We start from the raw sequence: 25,204 nt of genomic DNA, 5'->3' as shown, positions 1-25,204 counted from the left end.
GTTGTGCTGTCACGAGCGCCTGGCGGCTCAGCTTCACCTCCTTTGGCGCTCATTCTTGAGCACGGCCAGAGATCAGCCCCCTGCAGCCCATCAGACGCAGCTGTTATCAGATCCGTCTCCCAGGAGACTGGGCCTGCCCCTTTTGTTTCACTGTGTTTGGAACCTACGACTGAAAAAGCTCTTGAGCTCTTTTTGGGGATTCACAGTCTAATCTTTACCACCATAAGCAGAGGACGATGTAGTGACCCTGTACTTTTCAAACCCCTTAGCATGGCACTGTACAACCCCAATAAGGACAGCCCACTGCCACTGCTTTAACAGAAGTGGCCTTTTGTAACATAGCCTATATAACAAGACTTTCCATGTTCAAACCTTTTGGAAACGTAAAAGCTTTGTGAATCGAGGCCACGTGTCAGACAAATGATCACTGTCTGATGTGCCAGTGGAGCAGGCAAGTGGCTGAGAAAGAGCAGTATGAAGGGTACTGTCACTACCATTCAATGGAAGCAGCATAGCCCAGAAATCCCTCTTCTTTCAGTCTGCACAACAAAAATTATTTAGAGTAACATACCATTACTTATTTATCTGCATTAACTTTACAAAAACTGCTGCTGCAAGTATAAGAAACACGGCAAATGATAGGTATCAGAGGGGATGAAAAAAGATGAATATCATCAATTTTTAACTGTCTTTTCTGCTGATAACATCATGCCTTCTAAGAAAACATTGTACACGGGGCATAATGAAAGGGTACACATGAGAGAATGAGTACAAAAGCAAGTCATGTACATCTTTAATAACAGTTTTTTTCTGCCTTTTCCTTTTCGGCGCTACCAAATTAATTACTGTAGCTCTTTAAATGATAACCTTCAATGAAAGCCTCCAAATTCTTTTATGCTAAGTCAGAAGTGACTGCATACCACAAATACCACTAATAGCACCTACTGTGGTGTGCTTAGTGATACGCCAATAAGACATTTTCCATAGCACTTATACAGTCAATGTTGTCACTTCTCTGAGTTTTTTTTTTAAATCCTATTAATGTAACCTTACTTCTCATAACTATAGTGGGAAAATATAAGACAATATTTTTGATAGTTTATGTTTTGTGGTTTAGCCCGGTTCCCGTGTTTTCACATTTTGAGGGAGTTCGCGTATTTGCTCATTTGACCTTTTTCATAATGCCACACAAGCATTTAACAGTTGTACGTGAGCCTGTAACACTCTCCTGATGACAGCTATCTAGGCAGAGTGGCAGAGAGACTTATATACTACTATTTATATACTACTGCAAGTTGTCCCTCGTGTAGTACATCACATTCTGCAGTACAGTCCTGATTCAAATGATCATACTTAATGGTGGGTTTATCCCAAATATAGCAGAAGGGCTTATGTGGACAATTCAGAACACTGCAATTTAGAACTGTCAGTTTACATTAAAAGTCAGCTTTTACAGCGGACTTACGTCACATTGAAGAAAAGGGGTTCCCCTGGTGAGAACACTACAGAGATCCGGCTGCTCGCTCAGCAACTGCAAAGCCTTGCATGAAACTGGTGATAGTTACCAGGTAACAAGGACTTGTACTGACAGACAGGTTAGCACAATAGATGGGAAAATACAAGAATGGTGGAAAAATACAGATCCAGGGTCGTGATAAGTTTTCAGCATGAAATGCGACACTGCTGTCAGATGTTCTGCCTCTCTTCCGAAGCAGCAGCAGGCTGCCCAGTCCTAGCTGCCTCTTGTTGATGGCTTTCACACGGTGGTCCCAGGTACGTTCTACTGGGCTCAGGTCAGGAGGAAAAGTTAGCCATGACCAGACCCCAGCACGGCCGCCCTGCCGTAGTCCTGGCACGGCCAGGTTTCCCATCGGACCTGCTGGAAAAATCCACACTTCCAAGCTGGCTTGCAGGAATGGAAAAGCTGTTGGCTCTGGGCCCCGTCAGTGTGTCGCTCAGGCGGTAGGACTACCCTCAGTCCGCATCAAGGGCGTTCCTGTGTTACAGGAGATTCCAGCCCGTATCACCACACTTCTGCTCTGTCAAGGGCAAAAAGGTATTTATCCGTGAATTAAAACGCTCCATCACTGACTCGGCCGCCTCCTCAGGTGGCAACTTCATCTGTCAGCTGTCAGCTGTCAGCGTTACCCCCGAACAGCTTATAACTTCTATAGATCATTTTTATGCAGAGGGCAAGATTCCACTGCTGCCTGGACTTTCACTTCCTGCAACCTCACAGAGCCAGTTACCTGGTTTCTCTGGACTGGTCGGTGGAAATGTGAAGCTGAACATCTCGTTCTCCTGGCGGCCTCTCACACAGACCCTCTGCCTTCATTGTACCGGTAGAAGCTAGGGGATCTCTTGTCTTTTACTGTTTTCCCCCCATTTACCATGTTTTTTCCAAATCGTGTCTTTCTTTAAACCCAACTTTTTTTCATTGCAGTTGCAAGATTCTGAATCAACTCATGTGGACAAATGTAACTCAAATGCCAAACACTGCGCACCAGGCAGTTCTATGAAATCACATGACCCGGAATTAGGATTTTGTTACCTCAAAGAACAACACTACTCAGAATCAACAAACCCATCTGCTCACTTTTTAAAAATGTAAATAACATTACAGCACATACAGTATATGCCCATTAAGCCACGTATGTCCTACATTTTCATTGTGCATCTGGACCAAAACACACATAAGAAGGTTATGAATAAATCTAGCTTGTTTGGTTGCTAGTAGCTAATTGAACTGAAGAGCCAACCGAGCTGTTTTTTTTAAAAAAGAACTCAGGAGATCAGCTTTTAGAGCTTTGCTGGATATTTTGTGCTTCAACACTTTTTCTAAAAGGGTGACTCCTATTCTTAGATTGTAAATGCACTTCCCCTCAGATTCCACGTGTGCCCCCTGGTTCCTGTTAGTTTCTGAACATGTTCCCTTTCGGGTTCACTTTGTCAGAGCCTGCATCGTGAATCAGCCCCATCAGAGTCCATTTTCATTCCAAGCAGACCCCTCCTGAAGAAATCTCCAAAGGAGTAGTGGTTTCGAAACTCTTCTCTCATTGATGGATTGTGGCAAAAGTACGACAGAATGCAACTCAAACCAAAAAAAAACCTTCAGTCTCTGTGGAATAAAGTTTCCACTCAAGCAGGGGCTTTCTTCTGTGAGTTGGGTGTTCGCCGTGTGTTTTCGGGGTTAACTCTATCAAACCTGGCTGAAGAAAGCTGTCACAGCTCCCAGGCTGTTAACTTAGACAAACAAGTGTCATCAGAATAATAAGCTCAATTAACTTCTTTTGTGCATATGCAGCCAAAGAAGCCATTGATATGAAGTTAAAATCCTGGTTTTATCTGAATGTTGTCTTAAGCATCCAGTGTGACACCTTCAAAGAGACCATGTACGCATTTTTAACATTATTAACTATACATTTTTAACAGCATCCCCACTCATGAAAGGCTGCTGTTCCAAAAGGCATATTGGATACATACTGTACAGTAGGTACCTGTAATAATAAATATTTGTGGCAGCAGAGGTTGCAGAATTGGTTAGGGTTAGATCTGGGGTATGAGCAAGGGACAGCTCATCGCCAGCACTTTCATGTGTTTTGGAGAAATGCTATGCGTGGCACCTCTTTGAAAGTGGTTGCATGAGACCGCATTCAGAGAGGCCGAAATTAATTAAAGCACCGCGATTCCGTGCTTCAGTGGAGCGCAAAGCAGCGCAACTGAGAAACCCAGACGAGTTCTAAACTTTGGAAAACACGTTCTCTCACAAGTTACACACACATACGTGCTCTACAAACACAAAGCTCCGGGATGTGGTAACAGCGCGGGGCTTTTCAACCCGCAATAAAAGCAGTATCACCTCTGGAGTGAAACACACCTCTCTCATCGTCCCTCTTACCTGAAGCTCGCACCACGCCACCTCCACCGTCGTCTCGGTATCCAGACCCTTGTACACCGTCTTGAAAGACCCCCTTCCGATTTCAATGTTGAATTTGAGGTACCTGCCGTCGGGGGAGGTGGCCACCGCTTTGGTCTCGATCTCCTCTTTCTCCTCTTGCTCCCACCTGCTCTCGGAGGCCGCCCGCGACAGAGCCGCCTTCTGCTGTTTGATTTGGGCGCCCTCGTCCTCCGAGTCCGAGCTGGCGTCCAAAGTGCGGGACGGCGCCGGGACAGCCCAGCCGCCTGCCGGCGGCGCGTCGTCCGCGCTCGGGGTGGCCGCGCCGGGCGCCGCGCTGGTCTCGGTGGCAGGTGAGGGTGGACCGGGCAGCGGCGAGTCCGCTTTTACTTCTTCCGTCACGGTCCTCTCCGATAAGATGTTCTCGGAGGACCAAGACAGGGGCTTGGAGAGTGAGCCGTCGAAAAGTAGGGGCTCCAGCTCCATCCCGTTTTTCTTATTGAAGCGGTACGAGTTTCTTCTCGAATTTCCCGAGTGCCTCCGTCGCCTCGGCGGCACCCGGCTGGGCAGACACGAGTCGTCGTCCAGAACTGCAGTAAGATTTGGGAAACCGCAGCCAGCCAGGTCGACCTCAGCCTGGGACATGGTTGAAGTTTCTTCTTGAATGGCTGTTATGACCTTTCTGGCCCCGGCCGAAAAACAAAATTATACCTGGAAGGGACCTCTACACGAGACCATGGCACAGAACGGCGCAGCAGCCGGCGGAGATGAAGTTGGAGCGAATTAAGTATCCAGAAGGTGAGCCTTAATGCAGCCTTAGCGCTTCGGCTGCCTCGACCCCCGTCTTTGCTAGCAAAACGTCCGCTCAGTGTTTTTCGAGGACGCAACAACAACAACAATTATTTTTAGATTGGTTGTCACAAACATAAACAGAGGAGAGAGGGAGAGAGAAAAAAAAACACACACACAAAGTGGTCCCGCCGATATCTTCCTTCGTTGTTGTTAAAAAATATATAAATAAAACGAACAAGGCAACTCCGCAATTTTAATTTTCACTTTAAAAAAAGTAGAAAACACCTTCGCGGTATACACCTAGCGCACGGATCTGGTCCGAAGTCTGGTGGAAAGCGTCTTTGTAAACATCCAAGAAACAGAAGTGCTTCTGTCACGACATCTCAGAAAACACGCGTTTGCAGCCGCGCAGTCCCCAGCCAAGTGGTGCGCTGTGCACGTCTGCAGGCGCCAGGAGCCTTTTAAAGAGCGCACAGACGCTTTGCCGATATCAACAGAAAGCAGGCGGCTCCTAGCACTGGCTGGACACCCGCACGGCTCCTCCTCCGCTGCCAGACCAAAACACCTTGCTTGGGCGAAAACGTGCGAACTACAGCGCCTAGAATCGGAGACCCGGTGCGCAGCCCGCCGTCTTGTGGGATCGGTATCTGCTTTCTAACACGAATCTTCTTCTGCCATTGCTGTTCAAGTTACTATTATCATATTCACTTTTTGAATGGATTTTGGAGAAGGCTACCCGGCGTCATCCAATTATTTTTTTTTAGAAAAAGGGCTACACGGGCAATTTTTTTTAAAAGGCGCAGACACACAGTCCTGTTGGTTTTCATTAGCGCAGCCCTTAAAATCAGAACCTTCCGACTTGTTTATCTCGTTGTTTTTCATCCCGTTTCTGCGCGACTGCTAACACATGTTCTATGGTGTCACGACGAGCGTATCGCGTTTTTTTTTTCTTTCGTGTGCTTCTATCAAAACGGGCCGATAAACATCGATGAAAAAACATCAGGTCAGCGCTTGCGAGAGCACTCGTGGGGACAGGGTCTTTATATAAACCTGGCGTGTGGCAATAACAAGTTACAAACAAATGGGCATTTTCTCATCACAGCTGTTCTTCACGTTCATGACAGTTCAGGGTGTTCTTACTTACACTAGGTGGTGTTCTTCGGACCACTCAAGTACAAGCTTTCCAAATATTTATCAATGGGCTCCCAAGTGAATGTTATTCCTGATTCTCTTCAATCTGGTCGTTTCCAGTCCTATGTTCCAGCTATGCATTTTTCAAAACATTCAACTTGTACCATGCAAACGTATTCTGTGTTAGTGGACTTAAGTCAAATTATTCAGGTGCTCCTTCCTTAAGAACAGATGGTTACAGATGAGAGGAGACCATTTGTCCCATTTCACTCATTTGATAGTAGTTTATTGATCCACAGGATCTCATCCAGCTGTTTTGTGAAAGACGCTATTTCAACAGCTTGGCTGAAGAGCTTGTTCCACACTCCCACAACCCTCTGTGTAAAGGAGTACTTCCTGTTTTTGTTTTGATTGCACATCCCCTCTGACTGAAACAGAAGCGGAGGTAATTAACAGTGTAACAGTGTAATTAATAGTGTAAGTGCATTGTGTGAATATGAAAGGCCTGTGGCCAGCATAGTACCTCTGTGTTTTATTTAAAAGAAATACTTAAACCAGAGCACAAATACCCCAGATAACCCAGACAGTGGAAATTGCTGTGGAGATAATGAAACTGGACACCAGGGCCGTAATTAAGCTGTTCTTAAGTGCCTGTCACGATTGCCCTGACACAATGAACGTTCGCTGGCCGTGTGCCACGCACCACAGCAAGACAAAGTGTAGGGCACAGATCTGCCTGGCTGGACGAAGTTGCGGTAAATGGCACAGAGGGCATTGCTGTCTGATAAAAGTATTGGTTTAAGGCAATTACTGAAATGTGCCATGCAGACTGCACATTGTAAGGCACAAGAACTCCCATAAATCAGTCTCTTCTGTTGTTTTCTTCCGGCTAGATTCTTGAATAACTGAATCAAACTGTTTACTTGATATGAATCAGAGATTTCATTTCAAGAAATGATGGGGTGGGGCTGCCTCCTGCTCTAGATCAAGATGTGGAACTGGGGTACCCTTTGTAATAATTTAAGTCCTCCTGGTTTGCCCCATTGCGACTTGTGTTGGGGCAGAGTGTGCCGTCTACAATATCACGTGCTCCATTGCCAAAAGTGTTTTTTGGAAGATGGAGCAAATTGGAATGTTGGGGCTTGTCTTCTCTTACACTTTGCTACAGTAAGACATTTTGACACCCCCAATGGGCTTAGGGGGACAAAGTATCCCATATACCCCCCCCATAAATGATGTCCCCTAGTTAGAATGATCTTTTCCAACTAAGTAGCTAGGGATGACCTAAAAGTCATAACCACTCTAAAGTGATAACCACGTGGTGCACTGGCCCACTGCAATCCGAATGACGTCAGCCCCAGCTCCTTCATTCCAGCTCACTGCCAAGCTGGGTGTCCAATATCAGCTTTTTAAAACACTGGCCTCCTGTTCTCCGGGCACTGTGTGACAATGTGCAAGTCACTACACCTGGGAGCTCAGCCAGTGCAGGTTGCAGTGCGAGTGCTGCGCCTGATTCTGGACTGTGGGGCAAGCACTTGGCTTGCTGAGTAACCCTCAGCTTCAAAGGGCCAATCCCTCTTCCAGTCTCCCCCCTTGTCTGTTCTGCATGCAGCTCGGTAACTCTCTCATATTTCTCCAACACATAACCAGCGTGTCCGGAAGGAGCATTGTCCATCAAACTGAACGGGACATTAACAGTGATGAAAAATGATCATTATAAACTGACGCAGGATAGAGGGCATCATAAAAAAAAGCAGAAGAGTAAATCCTACGTAATTACAGAATCAAGGACAAATCATCAAATGTGCTACAAGCACGTGGAACACTTAAGTTCTGTGCTCGTCAGATAGAACTCGTGTTCTTAAGAAAGTGAAAATATGCAGCACTGCAGAGGCAACCTTCAGTTCCAGGGAGCTGGGAGAGCAGAAAAGTTTGGTTATCTCCGGGGAAATGCACTGAGCTCCACCTGTGGCATCGGAGACCTCCGGGTTATCAGTGAGAGCACATGGGCCCTGCCCTGAACAGCGCACGTGACTTCTCTCTCGGTTCAGAGAGAACGAGTCCTCCACAGAAAACAAGAAAACAACTGCGAAAAGCAGGCCAAAATAATCAGCGCTCCAATCTTATACTGTCTCTTTGCAATTGCAGTTTGCTTAATCTGTGTTTTCCTGCAATTTGGCTCACTTATACTGTTGTTGTCCTTCCCTTACTGGTCGTTCTCTGCGGTTCTGCTCAGACTGCTGTTTGCCTGGCTGAAAAAAAAAACAACCACCTCTACATCTTCAGCTTCCTGAATTCTTGTGGGAGAAAGAGGGGGATTAATTTATGAGTTTAGTGTTACACTAATCCATCCTATTGAAGCGTTAATGTTTCACCAAGTTACTACTTACGTCATGAAACATCCAGAATGCATTACTGAGCTCGTTGAAAATGTTTTTTCTCAGAAGTTATGGTATATTCTGTGAGCGCAGAGACTAAGAAAAAGTGTTTTTTGAAGGATTTTCTTAATTCTTGATGAAAACAATGTTAAAATGGTAGCAAACAAAATTTTAATCCGTGACCCTTTCATATAAGTGTGATATTAACAAAATCTGATTTACAATGACCGTATTTGATCTAGATAATTTGTCACAGAAAAAATAAACATAACATTTGAAACATTATGTTAGGGCCAGGTCATTTTCTCAACTACATAGAAGCTAGTGATGTGATATATTTTAATTACACCTTTTTTGCAGTTTCAGATGTTTAAGATTACAATACAAAGGTGCCGTGGTTTCCAGCACAGCTATTTCCCGAGTGTTAAGAGACTGATTTAAGTTTTTTTTTTGCCTTTTTATGCTTTGGCAGTATTATTCTACAGATTTTATACAAATTCGAGTTGGGATCAGCGTCAGTGTGCGGCGACTGCAAAGGAAGAAACAGGCTAATTTCACAATGAAAAGTAGGAAGACGAAACAGCGTTTCTTCCGTAAACTATCTGAGATAAGTTCATGCACAGTATTTGTTTTAGATTTCCAATGGGCAAAAAACAAAACATATAAACACCTGATAAAATATATACGCTAAAATGATCCTATGACATTATGTAGACCGATAACTTTATTATATTCGTGTATACCTAAGCACCCTGTATTTGAAACTCTTTGAGGATTCACTAATTTATTAGGTTTAATCATTATTGTTTTGCAAACAGTTTGACATTTAGCGTTTTTTTAATCTTTCCTGGGCACGCTCCCATCCAACATAATGCTGCTTCTAGCAGACGTCAAGCCCAGGCCTGCCCGTCTCCGGCCTCCAGCGCCCGAGTCCCGATGTTGTCCCCTCCGTCCCACCACCCCACCTGCGACCGCGCAGCAGCTCCCCCTGCGGGGGGTTCACACTGCTCAGGCCTTTACAGCCGTCCCCTCAGCCCGCCGCCCGGGGCTAAGCCAATAAGTCAACCTAATTACGCCTTCATTCCGCCTTAATTAGCGGATGACCGACCTAAAGAAAGGAGATTAAGACGGACACAAATATTCGCATCTTCAGTCATAGCAGTGCTGGCATCTTCTGACAGGACAGGTTACTGTAGGTGTCCCGAGACTGGGAGGGTACAATTTCTTATTTTAACAGTTCTCCCCCCCCCCCGGAATCTTTTGCCGGATTTCAATGTACTCCTTCGTCAAGATAGTGCGACTGCTCGGCCGAATCCAACTAAACATGATGAACTCCAGCCACCTGGTGGACATTGTTGTGTTTGCAGGTGTTTTTATTGAAAAACAAGCCGTGTACCTTGGTACCACACAGAAATCCAAGTTGGATGTCGTTTCAGTTTATTTTACAGTAACCCAGCAATATAAAAGGCAGTCAAATACAGAGCAAATGGCTACAAGATTTTGACAGGAAGATCCAGCGATATGTACAATGGCTACCTCCTTGCTTATAATGCTTGTACAATAAAGCTGCATGCTCCCCATCTCCAGCTTTTTCCAGTAAGGAACCCCAAATCCTAAAGATCTTCCACAAGCCAAGGATGGAAAACTGTTTTCCAGACGTCTGTTGTTTGCTGAGAAATTCTTTATTGCAAGAAGTATTGCACTGGACCTGACGGGTATTTATCCTCGTCAGTCACTAAACAGAAGTTAATCACTGTAAAAAAAAAAGAAAATAAAAAACAGTGGAAAAATATTCTGGAAAAGAGTGGAGCAAGGAGAGCCTGCTTGAAGGAGGAGCGCTTTACAATTTTGATTCACCCACCCCACCCCCAAAATCTAAAGAGGAAAAGCCTCCCCCCAGAATAAGGGGACTTTTCCTGCGGTCTACAACACAAGGAGCCCAGGCTTCGTGCCTCCCGATGGAACACGGACCGGCCCGGCGGGTAACGCAGCGCGCCGGCCCGATATCTGCACAGTCTCCGCCGCAACAGCGCCGTGTCCTTCAGAAGAACTTCACCCCTTTCCCGTCATTCATGGTGATGATCTCCGCCTTGCCTTCCGTCTGCAGAGCCTGCAAGGACCTGAGCAGCAGCCAGTCCTCCAGCCCGTGGAACTCTGGGGCACAGGAAGAACAGCAGTCTGAGTCACGGGATACCTGGCTGTCACTCCTCACGCCTACAGCATCTCTAGCAAGTGTTATCAGCACTGGAACGGTACAAGCTGAATGTCAGCTTACGCCTTCATGCTATAAAGAGCTCAACAAAAATAAGTGCAAGGCAAAACAAAACTTGAGGTCTTTTTTTGCAGGGCCCTGTATTGTACAGAATGGTTTTTTCCCCAATTATGAGCACAAGCTGTATATCCTTTACAAAGAGTCATGACCATGGTCTGCCAATATAGAGGAGGTATTGCAATTGTTACTCTTGTAGAATGTTCAAGTGAGTAAAGAATAAGTATCAAGAATATCTTGTGTATGTAAAACTTAAAATAGACACAAGGATTCAGTTACAATATTAAAAATCTTTGTTAAATAGTTAAGTCAACGTTAAACGGTTTTCTGTTAACAGGAAGGTTGCACTTCCAAACATAGAGCTTGATTTAATCACAAGAGATATCAGTACTGGTCAGAATTGAACAAAATAACCAATAACACAGAGGTTATTAAACAGTCGGAATGAGGCAAGCAATACTCATAAAATAGCAATGATGACCCAGAATACTGAGGAACTTTGACAAAATACTCCACTGCTTTTATATTAGTTGTGTTAAGCGACAGAATTATTTATTTACTATTTATAAGATGCACATTATTTAGTCTGTACATAAATAGACACTAATAAATTATCAGTCAGTCAAAGTAACAGGTCTATCTGAAATTCAAAAAGAAACATTTTAATTATGATAAAATACACAAAGGCATGTTAATGGCATAATATTCTGAGTGTTAGGTTCCCTTTATCTTCAACAATGAGACCCAAATATACACATCCTAAAGCACACAGACAAGTACCTTCGCTTTCTGTGTCATCTCCATTGGACAGCTCGTACAGTGTGAACACAGAGTTCATCATGCCGTTTTTGGAAACCTTAAAAAGAAATAATTTTTATTATTTAATGTTCAGGCACATTGTGCCTCCCTAATAAACAGTGTATAAAAAGTGCGAGTAGCTGGCTGCGTCAGCATGCATGGGCTGCAAAGAAACAGGTCTCCACACCTGAAGGAGGATCCACAGACAAAACTGTGCTCCTTGTATACCTTTACCTATACAATGAGTGTCTGCCTCAAAAAATACCTTGTTTTCTCAGTTCCTAAAAAATAAACAGAAGCGGGACAGGATCTCAGAGGTTCAGAAGCTGTCTGGGTCAATCCACTAACCAGCCATAAGCGGAAATCACCTGCATCGTTCCTCTTTCCACTGCACGTTAGTGAGCTCAAGCCGCCCAGCGGTTACCATACAAACAGCGACCCCTAGTGGCACTTGCTGGGAGTAACCTGCTTTACTCCTCAGGCCAGCGACCCTCTCTCCTGTATGACGACATCGGTGCTTGCAGAATGTCAAAAGATGAATGACTCTGACAGATGTGTCAGAGGAGTGACCACGCAGGTTCCCTACACGCATTCTAGTTGTAAACCAAGCCGATTAATGATGGGTGATTCAAGTTTTTTTTTTTAATTCCAATTTTTTTTTTTAAATTGTAATCACACAATATTTTATTTCTAGTCTAGTCTGAAACTGCCATTTGTTTCTAATTCTCTCTCACCTCACAGTAGCGATTCCTTGCCTATCGAGCCAGTTGTTTTCGACATGCGAGCTCGGCAGGGCCATGCAGGAGCTTCGCTGCCGACTGAAGGAGAGCTGCGTCTCTCACTGGAATCACTCAGGGCTCCAGAGGAGCCCCAGGGGTCACTGATCGGGCACCAAGGAAGCCCTGGCTGGCTAATCCCAGCAGCACTGAGCCAACAGTGTTTCACTGCTCGGAGAGCCAGTGACTGCGGGCCAGCGCCATGAGCCAGGCTGGAGCGTCAAACGACCCGCTCCTACAGCTCCACATGTGAGCGGCCAGGCTGAACCGCTGGTCAACCCCACATCTGAAAAACAAAACTGACGCCAAACTGAAGAACAGGCTAGTGAACGGAGCCCCCTTAAAAAGATGGCCCATTCCCATGGGTAAGATACCAATAGTGAGGAAGCAAAGGCACAGGCGCCCTGGTTAGGAGGACTAAGAGGGCCCTGGAGGCTATCTTGGACAGTGTTGGGGTTAATGATTATGATGAAGCCCAAAATCACTTGTTCACTACAGCTTTATACATTTTATATGACTAAATCAAACTCCATGACTGAAATGTGACTATAGCATATCTAATAGACATTTAAGTCGATGTGCCTAAAACTATGACTATATCATAAATCAAAGTCTAAGTTTACACTGGTTGTGGTACTCACATGACGGCAAGCACTTCACTGCTGAAGTCATGTCTGTGAGGCCTGACACGCTTAACACACCAAATCCAGGACAAATTGTTAGAGACTGAATTATAGTGAGCTCTCCACTTAAAAACACTTCAAGCAAACAATCTGGTTGCACTGCACCAGTAAAGACGATTTAAGAAAATATGCAAAGCTTAGCACTTACTTTCAATATAAACTCACATCATTCCTGTTTGTAATTCCCTCACAGTCGGCATTGTTAAATCAGAATTGTTAGACATACAAAACCTCAGCTGTAAGAGCATTAGTTCTGTACCAAGAACAGCACAGCTGTAATGAATCAAGACTCACACACAAAATTGGCTTTCCTCATTTTAGTAATTTGCAAACCCATGTTAAGGTTTATTATGCTGATCAGCACACTTTAGGGACTAAAGAGATCAATCGCAAATTTTAAATTCTTGCTGGAGCAAACCCATGTGGTAACAATTAGGACGTTTGAGGTCACTGTAACAGCATTCATGCCTTTTTTAATCAGTGCTGGATTATTCTTCCCACCTTAGCTCCAACCAAACTGAACTTTTTACAGTACATAGCAGTAAACATCCACTTCGTCACTTGAGTCAATAATTCCTGGACAGTATACTCTAATAGCTGTAACTGTCGGCAAATTTAAATCTGTTAATGGATTTCGCATTTTTGGAGACACATAAACAGCCTGAAAGGGTACCTGCAACGAAAGCTAAATTCAGCTGTTTTCCTTGGGGAAAGGATCATTGCGGAATTGTCCTCAATTACACCTATTACAAAAATTACACTTAACTCGTATTACTGTATTATTTTTAAGATATAGTGACTTGAGATCTTAAACTATGTAATGAGCTATTGCCTGAGGGTTTTCCTACAAACAAGAAGTCACATTCCACTGTGTGACTGTGTCTGCTAAGCACAAACCCTGTTTTTATTCCAAATTTAGCCTCTCTTTTAAAAAAAGTCATCATTAAATGGGAGACACACACAGTTACTGTATTTATGTCACTTTCTTTTAAAAGAGTTTTTATATATACGTGATAAAAAGGTGGAGCAATTTTATCTATTGACATTTAAAAGCCAATCAACAATGTCAGAACCTGCACAACCACGGATAGTGTTCTGGCCCAAAAATACTCAAAACCAAGGACAGCATATTGGGGAAAAGGTTGAGCTGGGTGAAAAGGTGATAACTATATTCAATCAAAATCTTTCATTTTTTGCAAAATGCATGATTATCAACCATTTTCTGATTTAGAAATTGGGGGGAAAAAATACCTGATACTTTTGAACTTGTGCCTACGAGCCTAGGGGGATAAGTAGTGTTCTGCCAGCAGGAACATTTCTATACTGAGCAAAAACAAAAAAATGCCACGCACACCTATACAAATATACATGTCTCAGCTCACGCAGTGTGTGAACACCTCCTTACACACGAAGGTAAATGAAGTCATACACAGATATGCATTATGAACACATACACACTGAAGCATGTACAAAAATGTGTTTTTGCACACAGATGTGTTCATAAATAAAGCAACAGGCAGAGTTCAGGGGAACGCTCCTTACCCACTGATATATGAGTTTGCCCCACTCCTCTGGCCTTCTCCACATGATCAAGCACCGAGCTTTGTTTTTGTCCATCCACTCCAAATTCCCTGTATTCCACAAGAAGAGGTCACCATTCTGAGACAATGGAAATGGAAATCTGCAGCCTTCTTTGGAATGGCTTATTATAAAGGACATGCCCTCTTACGATACACGCAGGGCCACAGGAAAAGCAGATGTGAAAGTCCTATCCTTTGACCTCTTAAGAACTAAAGTGTGTCAAATGCATGCTAGCCCTGTACAAAATACAAAAGAAAAGGTTTTTGCCCTTTTGTAGAGTAAATCAGCCTAGACATACTGTATTTACTTTATCCTGTTCGAACTGCATATCAATGGGCAGCTGCAAATATGGGTATTTTTAAAATTTGGAATCTCCAATTCTTTTTATATTTAATATTGCATCAGCCTAAAACTGTGTATTGTTATTTTCACACTTGGATCACTGGCACCACTTGGCAGTATGGAGCATGCTCTCATTCAACGTGCCTACTGGCACGCTCACAGACACTGGAGCAGTGCACTGTGGGATATCCAGTATTCCCACGAGCTCAAGTCCAACAGCCTGGAGAGCCCTGGTCACAGGCGATTTTTAACACAGTCCAAAGCAGAAATAGAAATGCCTAAACTGGAAGTCTTAGCCCACTGATCTAATAGTTTTACAGAACTAACCTTTTTGGTTTAAATAGTTGAGTTTTATGCCATCAACGGGCCAGAGGATTAGTTCAGCACAACAGCTAGACTACTCACCAAAAAGACCCCTGCTAAAAAATCATGGTCAAACATGAAATTGTTTGCTGAATAAAAATATAGTTTTATGACAGGGGCACTACAAAGAGTAATAACTGTACATTGGTGCAAAATTTGCATCTTGACACCCTTTTTCCTCTTGAACAGAGAGCACTAATGAAGGGGCTGAACCTTTTACCACACCAAAACATGTCTGATCTCCGATCATTAACTGAGAGCTGAAATACAGCAGAGACATTTTAAATTGGGGAAAACAGAAACATAGAAACCTTTTTTTCTCAGTTCTTCGAAAATGACTTGAATGGCTTCTGTGGAAAGCTTCCCTGAAATTCAGGTTAAGGCTTTGTTAACAGTACAGAAAACTGTGAAACGTTTCATATCTGTAGACTTCTCAAATTCAATATGCTAAATTGATTCGATTTTATAAATCAGTTGTATTCTACTGACAAAGATAGCAGGACTAGAACATGCCAACCTCAGTTATGACTACTTTAATATTATCACTGTAAACTAAAACAGTGACATAACAGCAAATATCCCTGCATCCAAAATACAGAGATGTTGCATTTTTACTTGATGCAAAGTACAATAACCACAATACAATAATACTTATTTTTTTAAACTATAAATTATATAAACGCATTCTTTATAGATATATATGTTTTCATTTGTAAAGATCTGCAATCCGTCTTTAAGAATCAACAATTGCTATCACATGCTGGAACATTTCTGACAGGCAGTCAGAAATATGTAGCAAGAATAGCAATAACTAACTTTTTTAAATCAATGCGGTGATGCGGTGTCTAAGCTGAGCAAGATGCAGTCAGTGAACAGTAATGCAAAGTATCGCTCCCGTTGCTCTAACGCAATGTGTAAAGCAACTGCAAGGCAATCGCTCTGAGAAGGATACTCCCTGTGTTTTTGTTGTTGAACACCGGGCTTTCTTGCGCTTCCAAAACGTCCAATGTATAGAGTCTGTGATGTCGGCAGTAGGACAGCACCAAGGAGCTCCACGCTGCCAGCTGTTTCTGCCGTGTTTCAGCATTTGGCTGCAGTCTGTCATAGAATAAAAACGATTACTTTGTTGTACTGAGAGTCTTTTAAGTTTTTGCGACTATGTGCTCTGGGCTTTTCAATGAAAATGAGGGCGCCCTTCTATGGTATTTTAGAGCTTGCCAACGGAGACGGGTTTACTTTTCTTTATGCAGCAATATGAGCCGAGCTAGTAAAAAAAACCAGCTCGTAAGTCTGTTGCAGATGTAACTTGTGTAAGGAACAAGTCGCTCACTGTTTTCTTAAGTTTGTAGCTGCCCTTCTCACATCCTACTTCCCGGTCCAGCTCAGTCGCAGGAAGCGGAGATAAACGGCTTCAAAACCAGAGGAGCCACGAAACAATCTGACTACGGACCCCAGAACAACTGAATGCATCTGCCCACAGAGGACATTACACCACGGATGAGTACACAAAAAAAAAATCAACTCACGTGAAAAAGGGAGGGAAGTTATACTGCCAAGGCCACTCAAAAGTCATGATTGAAATAATAGTGTAACCGGGAAGTCTTTATACCGCAGGAACGTTCCTCCTTTCCTCCCGGACTACAACAAGGGCCGGCACCGATAGTTCCGACCGGACCGGTGCTGCCCTCTAGTGTGGGATTTAACCGTGTGTTGTGAGCGCCACCTACTGCCAAATCTACGCAAAGCGATACAGTACTAATGTATTGTACGTCAATTAACACTGGACTGACATCGTTAATAGTGATTTCCCATTCCTTAATTGTTTTTTTTTATTATTATTTGACGTCCAGGATAGGGAAAAAGCCTTCTCGTTAATAGCCATTTCCCATTTCGTATGATTCGTTTCCCAGCCGCGCCGGCGACGGCCACTGAGGCAATGAGCTCCTCGGTTTCGGATGTGTGTGGAGATATGTTGTTTGGTGCCGCCACCCACGATATCCTGGCAGATTTCTTGGTAAACCTCAACCGCAAAAACAAGGAACATTTACGAAATGTCTTGGGTCACAGTGGAAGTTTCAAAGAGAGAAAGCTTGTAGGTACGTCAGTTAAACGGTTCTTCCCTTGCCGGTCGCCATGTTGTCAATGTGAGAAAAGTCGACGAGGTTACATGGTTTTTTAAATGCTGCGTAGCTGTCCAATATTTCTTCAAGAGCAACTGGTGTAATGGGACATTCACTCAGTCCACAAAATCAAATGACGGTTACTGATTTATCTTCTCCTGTTTTTGCAGAATACATATTTCTTGTGTGCCAAGAGTTAAGACTGGATCTTTTCACTGGATATCAAGCATTGGAAATACTGGAGCGGTAGGCAGACATTTGTTAATAAATAATTACATCAATAATTAGCACTCATTACTTTCCCTTTGGTGCAGGGGTAGGGTTAAAAATATAACCTGAATTCACTGCACTTTGGAAAAGTTGGAAAATGCCATCTAAAATACTTAATATTGTTTAAACTCCCTTCCCCATATTGTTGTTACAGTTTGTTAAATACAATAATGAATAATGCTTCCCCGTTTGTTATCACTGAAAACAAACACAGTTATTTCTATATTGGTCCACTTACATAGGGTCTGAATTACAGTGTCTTCAGTTTACACAGGTTCAACACACATTAAACATGTTATAACAGTAACATCTGGTTCAGATATAGTGATGTTTTTCTCACACAGGCTGTTTTTTTTATAATTCCAGGTACATGACGAAGCTCCTTGCAGGTCTGTTGAGCATGCCTGCTCATGGCCGAGAAGAGTCCCTTGGCTCCATTCTTATGAAGCTCAGAGAGAGATTCACACTCACCGTTTTCACCTCCATACAGCTGGCAAGCAAACTTGCGCTGCACTGCAGGGTTAGTGGATTTCCATTTCAAATAGCTAAACAACCTCCGAAAGGTCTAACAGATCACGGAACATTTTCATTAGTAAATATCATTACGGACAGACAGTATCAGCCTCCTGAACAGATGATAATAATTGCTTACACTTATATAGCGCTTTTCTGGACACTCCACTGAAAGCGCTTTACAGGTAATGGGGACTCCCCTCCACCACCACCACTGCGACGGCAGCCATAGTGCGCCAGAACGCTCACATCAGCTATCAGTGGGGAGGAGAACAGAGTGATGAAGCTTATTTATAGATGGGGATTATTAGGAGGCCATGATTGGTCAGGGCCAATGGGAAATTTGGCCAGGACGCCATTCTAAAATCAAAGTTCTGCTTTACCCTGCTTTCTATCATCATAAATGTGAAAGTATGTGTGGGTATCCAGGATTGCTGCATGGCAACCTACATCATAAGCACTGTTATATCAATGACATATAACCCCAGTCCTCTGACTCCTGCAGGTCTCTGGTATTTCTGCTTGACACCTTGATCCTTCTTAAGGTGCCTCTAATGCAGGTCTTCCCCAGTGCTGTCTTGTGACAAATGTTGTCGTTTCTCAAACTGCTTTTGTGTCTTCATATGTTGAGTGACCCAAGAGCACCAAGGAGTGTTAATATACAAATAACTTTTCATTTTTCTCCTTCCTGCCATTGTTCCAGAGAAAATTGCCTGTGTTATACGAAGAGAAAAGAAGTTTAGCAAAGAGACTTAAAAATATATATCTTTTATTTTTAAGGCTTTTTTTATATTTTACAGTTTATTGACAACAATACAGCTGTGAGATTTCTGCACCAGTTGGGATATAACTATACAAAAGAGGCTTTACTGGAATCAGAAATCCACATCCTGAAAACTCTGGATTTCTGCATAAACTTCCAAAATCCTCTCACATATGTTGAGGTCCTCATGGAAGTCCTGGGTGAGTGTTTCCATTTCAAGGGCAATAACACTAGCAAATAACCACGGTTTTCCAAAGCAGTTCTCTCCAGTGGAAGCTAGAGATTACTAACTTTACTTTTGAGATACCAGATACCATGCAAAAACATGTAAAGTCTCAACTCATTTTATGAAAAACGTTCAGCAGAACCCAGTGCAGAAAAACAAAGCCTGTCCGTGTTTTTCCCCTGTTTACAGGATACAATGATTCCACAGTTCCCGTCCCACGCCTGTACACTATTTGTCAGCAAGTGCTACAGTTCGTATATCTCCAGAGAAATCTCATTTACGACCATCTGCTGGTGTCGGTCACGGAGAGTTTAAGCCCCACCCAGGAGCAGAGGTGGGTGGCATTTCAGCGATGTCTCAATTAAAAACCGATTTTCTAGTCACGTTTTAAAAACTCTTATTCCACAGCTCCCAATGCCCTCTTCTCTGAGAAGAGAAGAATTTAGAAGTTTTAGCAGTGTTTCACACTATTTGAACACACACCTGCACTTATATGATCCCATTAGCCCATTTACAGTAATATGTTAATACAAAAGTCAGCTTTGTTAAGTTTTATCAAAATGCTAATCCTTTTCTCTATATTGCCATATGTGGTGTGCCTTCATGAACATTGCTTGGAGGAGCAGGGCAAAGTTTGTGACAGTGAAGGAAGACTGCATGCTCCTTGCAGCTGGTGTCATTGCTACAGGCGCCTTCATTCTGAGCTTCACCAGCTGGAGTCAGGTAATTCTATAGAGTCTATAGAGAAGCCCAATTCAAAAAAAGTTAAAAATCCCCGTACGCTACTTTTCATTCCAATTTCCTTTTCAGATTTCACCAATCGTAATCAATGCGTGATTCCATGTGGTTGCCTTCTCCCAGAATATTATCTGTTATGCTACACTATATACTGTAACCGCTTCAGCAAAAAGGAATTTCGTTAGATTTGCCAGACCTGCTGTACTGGAATTTTACAGATCAAGCAAAAATACAATTTTCAAAGGTGCAAGAAAACCAGCTCACTTAATTTTCATAATGTCTGAATATTTGCAATAACAGATCTACCTGTAACAAAAACAGGATTGTATAGGTTTGATAATTAAACTGCCTCTGGGAGAGCAGGTAAGTCCCAGAAAAATTAATTGTAGAATTTGCCAAAACAGGTTGAAGAGATTTACATTTTCAGACACATAGTAATAGTAATTAAAAGCCAATTATATGTAATACAACTACATAAATTGCAATACTATATATGATAATCAAAGCAAAAACAGACAAGGCAGAGATGTGTATTGCTATTTCCATGTCCAAGGAAATACGCCTGAAAGATTGCAAGAATTCCCTCTGTTTGTCCCCCCTTCTTCTGTGGTGTACAGTAATGGACATCACAAAAGAAGTATACAATGTATGCAAATCTAAATAACGCGTCTTTGGGCTTTACATTTGCAGATTGTTGATGAGTTAAGCAGCATCACTGCCATTTCTGGACAGAGCATTGTAGATTTTGCATATGTGATACTGAAACAGATCAGGGGTAATGAAACTCCCACAGAATCCCTCTTCACGGAGAAGGAGGTACTTTGAAACATCTGCTTTACAAATCGATACAATGTCCGGGAACCAAAAAGAGCACTTTAAACACATCTGTATGTGCACTGTTTTGAACTTTTTTGGTTTCTGTAAATGTATCAATTGCTTGTGTGATATTTTAAAAATGTACAGACATTTCTAGTTCAGTAGAGCTCATGGCATATTGCAAATGGCTCTTACCCAATACATCACAGTGCACAGCTATTGAATATTGAATGAATATACAATGTATTGAATAAAGTTACCTTGGGAACTACATATTTAACCATGGCCCTTACCAGCCCAGTCTTTGCTTGTTCTTAATGTTAGTACAGTACATTGCTTTATGTCTTTATGTAATAGACTGCACCTTCATTCCTTGCAAAGCAACCTGAATCCAAATTTTCTATGCACTTTGGTCAGATGTTTAAACCTGGAAAAATATTTCCATCTGTCTTTATTCTCAGTTCAGTTAAGTGAAAGTGTTGTTTTAGTAAACGTGCAAAAACATGCTTTAATTTTTGAGTTGCAAATGTTTACAAAGGGCTGGGTTTTGTTAATTTTCCACTGAACTGGAAATCTGAATTGTTTCTTTTTTTGGTTAGTTTTCTGAAAATTAATTTTAATGTGCTGTATGTAGTTATGTGTCTTTTAAATTTAAAAGAAGTGGTAGTTAATAAATCTAGAACAATGTTCTCAGAATATTTAGAATTCTATTTGTCTTGCACATTTCAAAATAAATATATTATTGCTACACCAATAACATTTCTTCTTGTATGTCAACTAGTTCAAGATCAGAGTTAAAAGGGCTTCATAAGATTAAATTAATATAATTATTTTTAAACAATATAATGATAAAAACTGCAGTTTGTTTATTTTGAGTGTAAGCAGAAGCTCCAGGGCTTTGGTTCAGATGGGTCTTTTCAGGGATTCGTGGTAAAGCTCCTGGTACAGCCTCCCTCTCTCAGTGCAGAACAAGCCGACAGCACCTGAAGCCCTTGGTGCCTTTCATTTCAAAAACAACATATCCACCTGTCCACCATGCTGATTACCCTGTGTACTGTAAACAATGTGTTTTCTACATCACGGGAAAAATGCTGAACCTGTACTTGACCTTGTAGTATAGATGACTAATCCTTGAGAGCTGAAAAACTCAAAGATTTTATAGATATATTTAAATCGTTAACTGGGCCTTAGAGTAATGTTGAATCTGGTCAATTTAAACAAATAATTAGTGCAATCAAGTTATTAGGAGCTCAGCAATAATGGGATCCAGGAGGCCCAGCGGTCTTTGAGAACTGGCATTGAGCAGTGATTAATAAACCAGGAAAAACTCTAACCAGTGTCCTGTTAGGTCTGATGGTGGAAACTCCAGCCATACTGGATCACAGCAGCACGGTGGATTACCAGGAACAGTAAACTGCCTTTATGTTTAGTTTGTTGACATGTACAGAGCATCTAGCCTTAACTGATGCTCTGTCCTGGTTGTGTCCAGCCTTGTGCCTCGTTGCTTGCCAGGACAGGCTCCGGATCTTTCCCAACCCTGAATCTAAGCAGTTAGAAAAGGGATGGATGTAGATAGTGTAATACAGTTACAACTAGAACGAGTCTATAACTTGATACTGTTAAATGACAAAATTCCAAATGAAAGGAATTTATGTGACAAAGGGAGTTTTATTTTTATAAAGTGCCATTAATATCAGCGCCACAAGATGCCCTTCCCTCTTTCGTTTTCCGCAGCTTGGTGAAAATAGTGCTGTCTTGCAGGCGTTTAAGACAGGAGAAAAGCCGGACTTTATTTCCCCACAGGGGGGTGAACATACACCAGGACGCCACTTTGTGAGGGGGCAGATAAAAATACACTGAATTTTAATCAAAACCCTAGCCATTGCCACGCTGTGGATTAACCTACATGGCATCTGCCCCCTGTGATTTTCTGTAGTGCTTGTGGAAGGAGCTGGCTGGCAAGAGGGAACCTCAATTCACGAAGCCAGACGAGCTTTTCATACACACTGCTCCCCTCCTTCCAGGAGCAACTACCTATGACAGGAAATTGCAAAAACACCCCTTGTGCTAACAGGAGTGCAGTTATTACAAATTATTGGGCATACAGTAACTGCACTCCTGTTCTGGCTTTCTGGCCTCCTGTGGTGTGTACGTGTGGTTCACTGGGATTTAGGAGCATACTGCTGCTTCTCTGTACCTTCAGCCTCCTGATGTCAGTACTTCCACTGGTGTTGGGATTCGGAGACTCTTGCTGTAAGGTGGGAGATTTGCACTTTGTAGCACGATTCACCAATTCTCTAGAAAGATCAAAGCCACCTGCCTTGTGATAGGGGAAGGGTTGCAAGTAGAGAGTCTGATGCTGGAGTTAATAGTACGCAGTGGATGAACAGGACTTGACATGGTCAAAGGAAATGCCAGGGGATTCATGCAGAGTATGTAGAGATTCAGGGACCAGCTGTGAGAGATAGCAATTATTTCATGGTTAGGGATCAGTTTTTGAAACGTTTTCTTAGACTTTCACCTCTGAATTCCAAAGCGAAGACCGACCCTCCGCCTTGCTGCTAACTCCAGCTCCAAGCCCGTGACCCGTCACCGCGCGATGATATATTAGCCTCTTTTTCCATCCATCCATTTTCAAACTCATTCTCCCAGTCCAGGTTTTGGGAGCCGAAGGCTATCCTGGCAAGCAGTGGTGCAAGGCAGGGAGCCGTATTTTTCCAAATTACTCATGTCTTTTTCTCTGGTGGAGTTAAGCAAACCTCCTCCTTGAGGTTGATAAAAAAGCACCCAAAAACATGCAGCTACATTTTATCATGCATTTGAGGATAGCAATATTGTTTCCTATATTTTGTGAGTCAGAAATCATGTATGTCTTGTTCTGTACCTAAACTTAGCAATTAACAAGTGATGAGCTGATTTCATTGACTATTCTTGAGGGCCAGAAGGCTCTGTAACCCCTGCACAGAGCACTTTGGGTGATTAGGGGGGATTAGCGCTGTTTCCGACAGGATGACGGGCGGTCCTTTCAGAGCGCTGTGTCTTTGAAGTGGTTGGTGGCGTTGGTGTCCTGGTCTGGCCTTAGCTTTGGGGAGTAGCAGGGGAGACGGCACACAGAGCCTTTGTTTGGCAGATGGTCCTTCACCAGCTCCATCGGGGGGCACGGAGGAGGCCTGTGACAGCGAGAAGATACGGTTTCAAGCGCAGCACTGAGGGAAATCAGAAGCCCGCTTCCCTGGGAAGGAGCGGAATGAAGCCACGAGGCCCTCTTTGTTTGTTTCTCATATATTCCCAACCCTCCGGTATTTCGTTCCGCTTTCACAGCCCGCTGCCCTGGCGGGAGAGGGAAGAGGGCGCTGCACGCGTGTCATCGGAGATCTGCTGGGCTGCTGACCCAATACTGAGCGACCGGATCAGACAAAGAGCAGGCTCTTTTGTTTCCACCAGAGGGCAAGTTCTGCTCTGACTGGAAATGCTCAGACACACCATGGCCTAACCAGGAAAAGAGGTTCCTCTGGGCTCCTGTTTCCTGGGCGGCCACACTCACATGCTCACCACTGTTCCCAGATCCTCCAGCCAACCCTGTTGGTGACAGCAGCCCCGGCTTTCTTGTCACTGTCTCCAGCTGGCCCTCACATTCCAACGATTATCTTTTGGAAAAATGTAGCAAAAGTCACTCTGGAGCTAAATGTATTCTTATCTGCTGTTAAACTCAGAAGAACACACAAGAGCATCTATCCCACGCAGCAGACTAGATGGCAACACTGTTACATACCAAATAATTGTATCCTACAAAGTATGAAAATATTCCTTATACTCCAAATAGGTTTCTTGCTTTCTGAGTACATGATGACTTTCTAGAATCCTTTCTTTCTGAAAATGGATGCCGACAGTGTTTATGCATTTATTAATATTTATTTAAACCTGATTTACAAAGGCTAGCTCCTACTGCCAGTGCACAAATGGATTTTGTTGAAAATTTGAACGATTGATTTCACCATTATTTAAATATTAAATATGCAGTCTTATTCTTAAAACCATAAATACTGTAAAATCGTTTTGACTACAGAAAATTCCTATAGCATTTAAAGACAGAACTCTGTGTAATGTGTCTACACTTTTAACGTCTTCAGGAATGGGGAGAATTTTGAAAACTAACTAAACTATAAACTAAAACAGATGCACCTCACTCACACTCAAAAAACGTGACCTGCACGTTTGCGCCGATACGAGATACTGTCGTACTGTCTGTTCTAGCGTGGAAGGAATCCAGTTGAGTTTGTCTTGAGAAGTCAGTCTAGACACTCTTCACCGGAGTGCACCTGCCTCAGTGCAGGCTTGCGCGCTCCCGAAGCGCGCCGCCCCGGCCGCTGTGCCTGCGCGTCCGTGAACGCGCAGAAGGGGTCGCTCACTGACGGAGAAACGCAGTCGCTGGAGAAGGTCGCGCTGCTTCTTCCTGCATTTCCCGTTTCCGTGGAAACCGCATGGAGGTGCGGGATTTTGGGGAACCTCTTGAGCTAAGGGCTGTAATACCCATGTAACGCCAGACACAAAACAACGGCAGTGATGATAATATTAAGATGTCAGAAGAAATGGAGCAATCTTTACTTATATGACGTCAAATTTTATCATTAAACGTATGCCCCTCTCTTTCGATGTATGTTTCTGTATTAGTGGGACATTGCTCACGAGTTAATTCAATCATCTCGAATACCCAGCCATATCTCACAGCTGGGTCTGTTTTTCTTTTGGA

The 25,204-nt window shown here is 43.0% G+C and overlaps 3 protein-coding genes across 6 annotated transcripts in view; 1 reads left to right on the top strand and 2 right to left on the bottom strand.

The window, feature by feature from the left end:
* Positions 1 to 5,504, bottom strand: part of LOC148638618 (serine/threonine-protein kinase WNK4-like) — a 70,578-nt gene extending 65,074 nt beyond the window's left edge. Inside the window, exon 1 of one of the 4 annotated variants that reach the window (XM_088622722.1) lies at positions 3,899 to 5,504. In XM_088622722.1, coding sequence (XP_088478848.1) covers positions 3,899 to 4,540 — 642 coding nt within the window. In that variant the 5' untranslated portion in view covers positions 4,541 to 5,504. The remainder of the gene's footprint in view (positions 1 to 3,898) is intronic. The other 3 variants (XM_088622724.1, XM_088622723.1, XM_088622725.1) reach the window with 3 other exon arrangements.
* A 4,106-nt stretch (positions 5,505 to 9,610) lies between these two features.
* vps25 (vacuolar protein sorting 25 homolog) lies at positions 9,611 to 16,674 on the bottom strand. Its single transcript, XM_088622728.1, has 6 exons — positions 16,535 to 16,674; positions 15,961 to 16,106; positions 15,320 to 15,373; positions 14,265 to 14,353; positions 11,246 to 11,321; positions 9,611 to 10,350 (listed from the first exon to the last, which is right to left on the bottom strand). Exons 1-6 carry the CDS (start codon positions 16,579 to 16,581, stop codon positions 10,238 to 10,240), a joined length of 525 nt encoding a protein of 174 aa, XP_088478854.1. The 5' UTR covers positions 16,582 to 16,674; the 3' UTR covers positions 9,611 to 10,237.
* A 139-nt stretch (positions 16,675 to 16,813) lies between these two features.
* cntd1 (cyclin N-terminal domain containing 1) lies at positions 16,814 to 21,207 on the top strand. Its single transcript, XM_088622726.1, has 7 exons — positions 16,814 to 17,104; positions 17,299 to 17,374; positions 17,765 to 17,918; positions 18,712 to 18,874; positions 19,090 to 19,234; positions 19,527 to 19,623; positions 20,329 to 21,207. Exons 1-7 carry the CDS (start codon positions 16,903 to 16,905, stop codon positions 20,461 to 20,463), a joined length of 972 nt encoding a protein of 323 aa, XP_088478852.1. The 5' UTR covers positions 16,814 to 16,902; the 3' UTR covers positions 20,464 to 21,207.
* The last annotated feature ends 3,997 nt before the right edge of the window (positions 21,208 to 25,204 follow it).

The sequence above is a fragment of the Lepisosteus platostomus genome, chromosome 28, assembly GCF_059453375.1.
Source record: "Lepisosteus platostomus isolate fLepPlt1 chromosome 28, fLepPlt1.hap1, whole genome shotgun sequence".
Classification (NCBI taxonomy): Eukaryota; Metazoa; Chordata; class Actinopteri; order Semionotiformes; family Lepisosteidae; genus Lepisosteus; species Lepisosteus platostomus.
Note: the sequence above shows the minus strand (reverse complement) of the source record. Positions and strands in the feature narration are given on the sequence as shown.

Coding starts and splice junctions, on each gene's coding strand:
- cntd1 (XM_088622726.1), top strand. CDS start 16,903: ATGATTCGTTTCCCAGCCGCGCCGGCGACGGCCACTGAGGCAATGAGC. Junction 17,105..17,298: donor CAAAGAGAGAAAGCTTGTAG/GTACGTCAGTTA, acceptor CTGTTTTTGCAG/AATACATATTTCTTGTGTGC. Junction 17,919..18,711: donor AACTTGCGCTGCACTGCAGG/GTTAGTGGATTT, acceptor TATATTTTACAG/TTTATTGACAACAATACAGC.
- vps25 (XM_088622728.1), bottom strand. CDS start 16,581: ATGACTTTTGAGTGGCCTTGGCAGTATAACTTCCCTCCCTTTTTCAC. Junction 15,374..15,960: donor CAACAACAAAAACACAGGGA/GTATCCTTCTCA, acceptor CCTGAATTTCAG/GGAAGCTTTCCACAGAAGCC. Junction 11,322..14,264: donor GCAAACTCATATATCAGTGG/GTAAGGAGCGTT, acceptor TTTCTTTTTAAG/GTTTCCAAAAACGGCATGAT.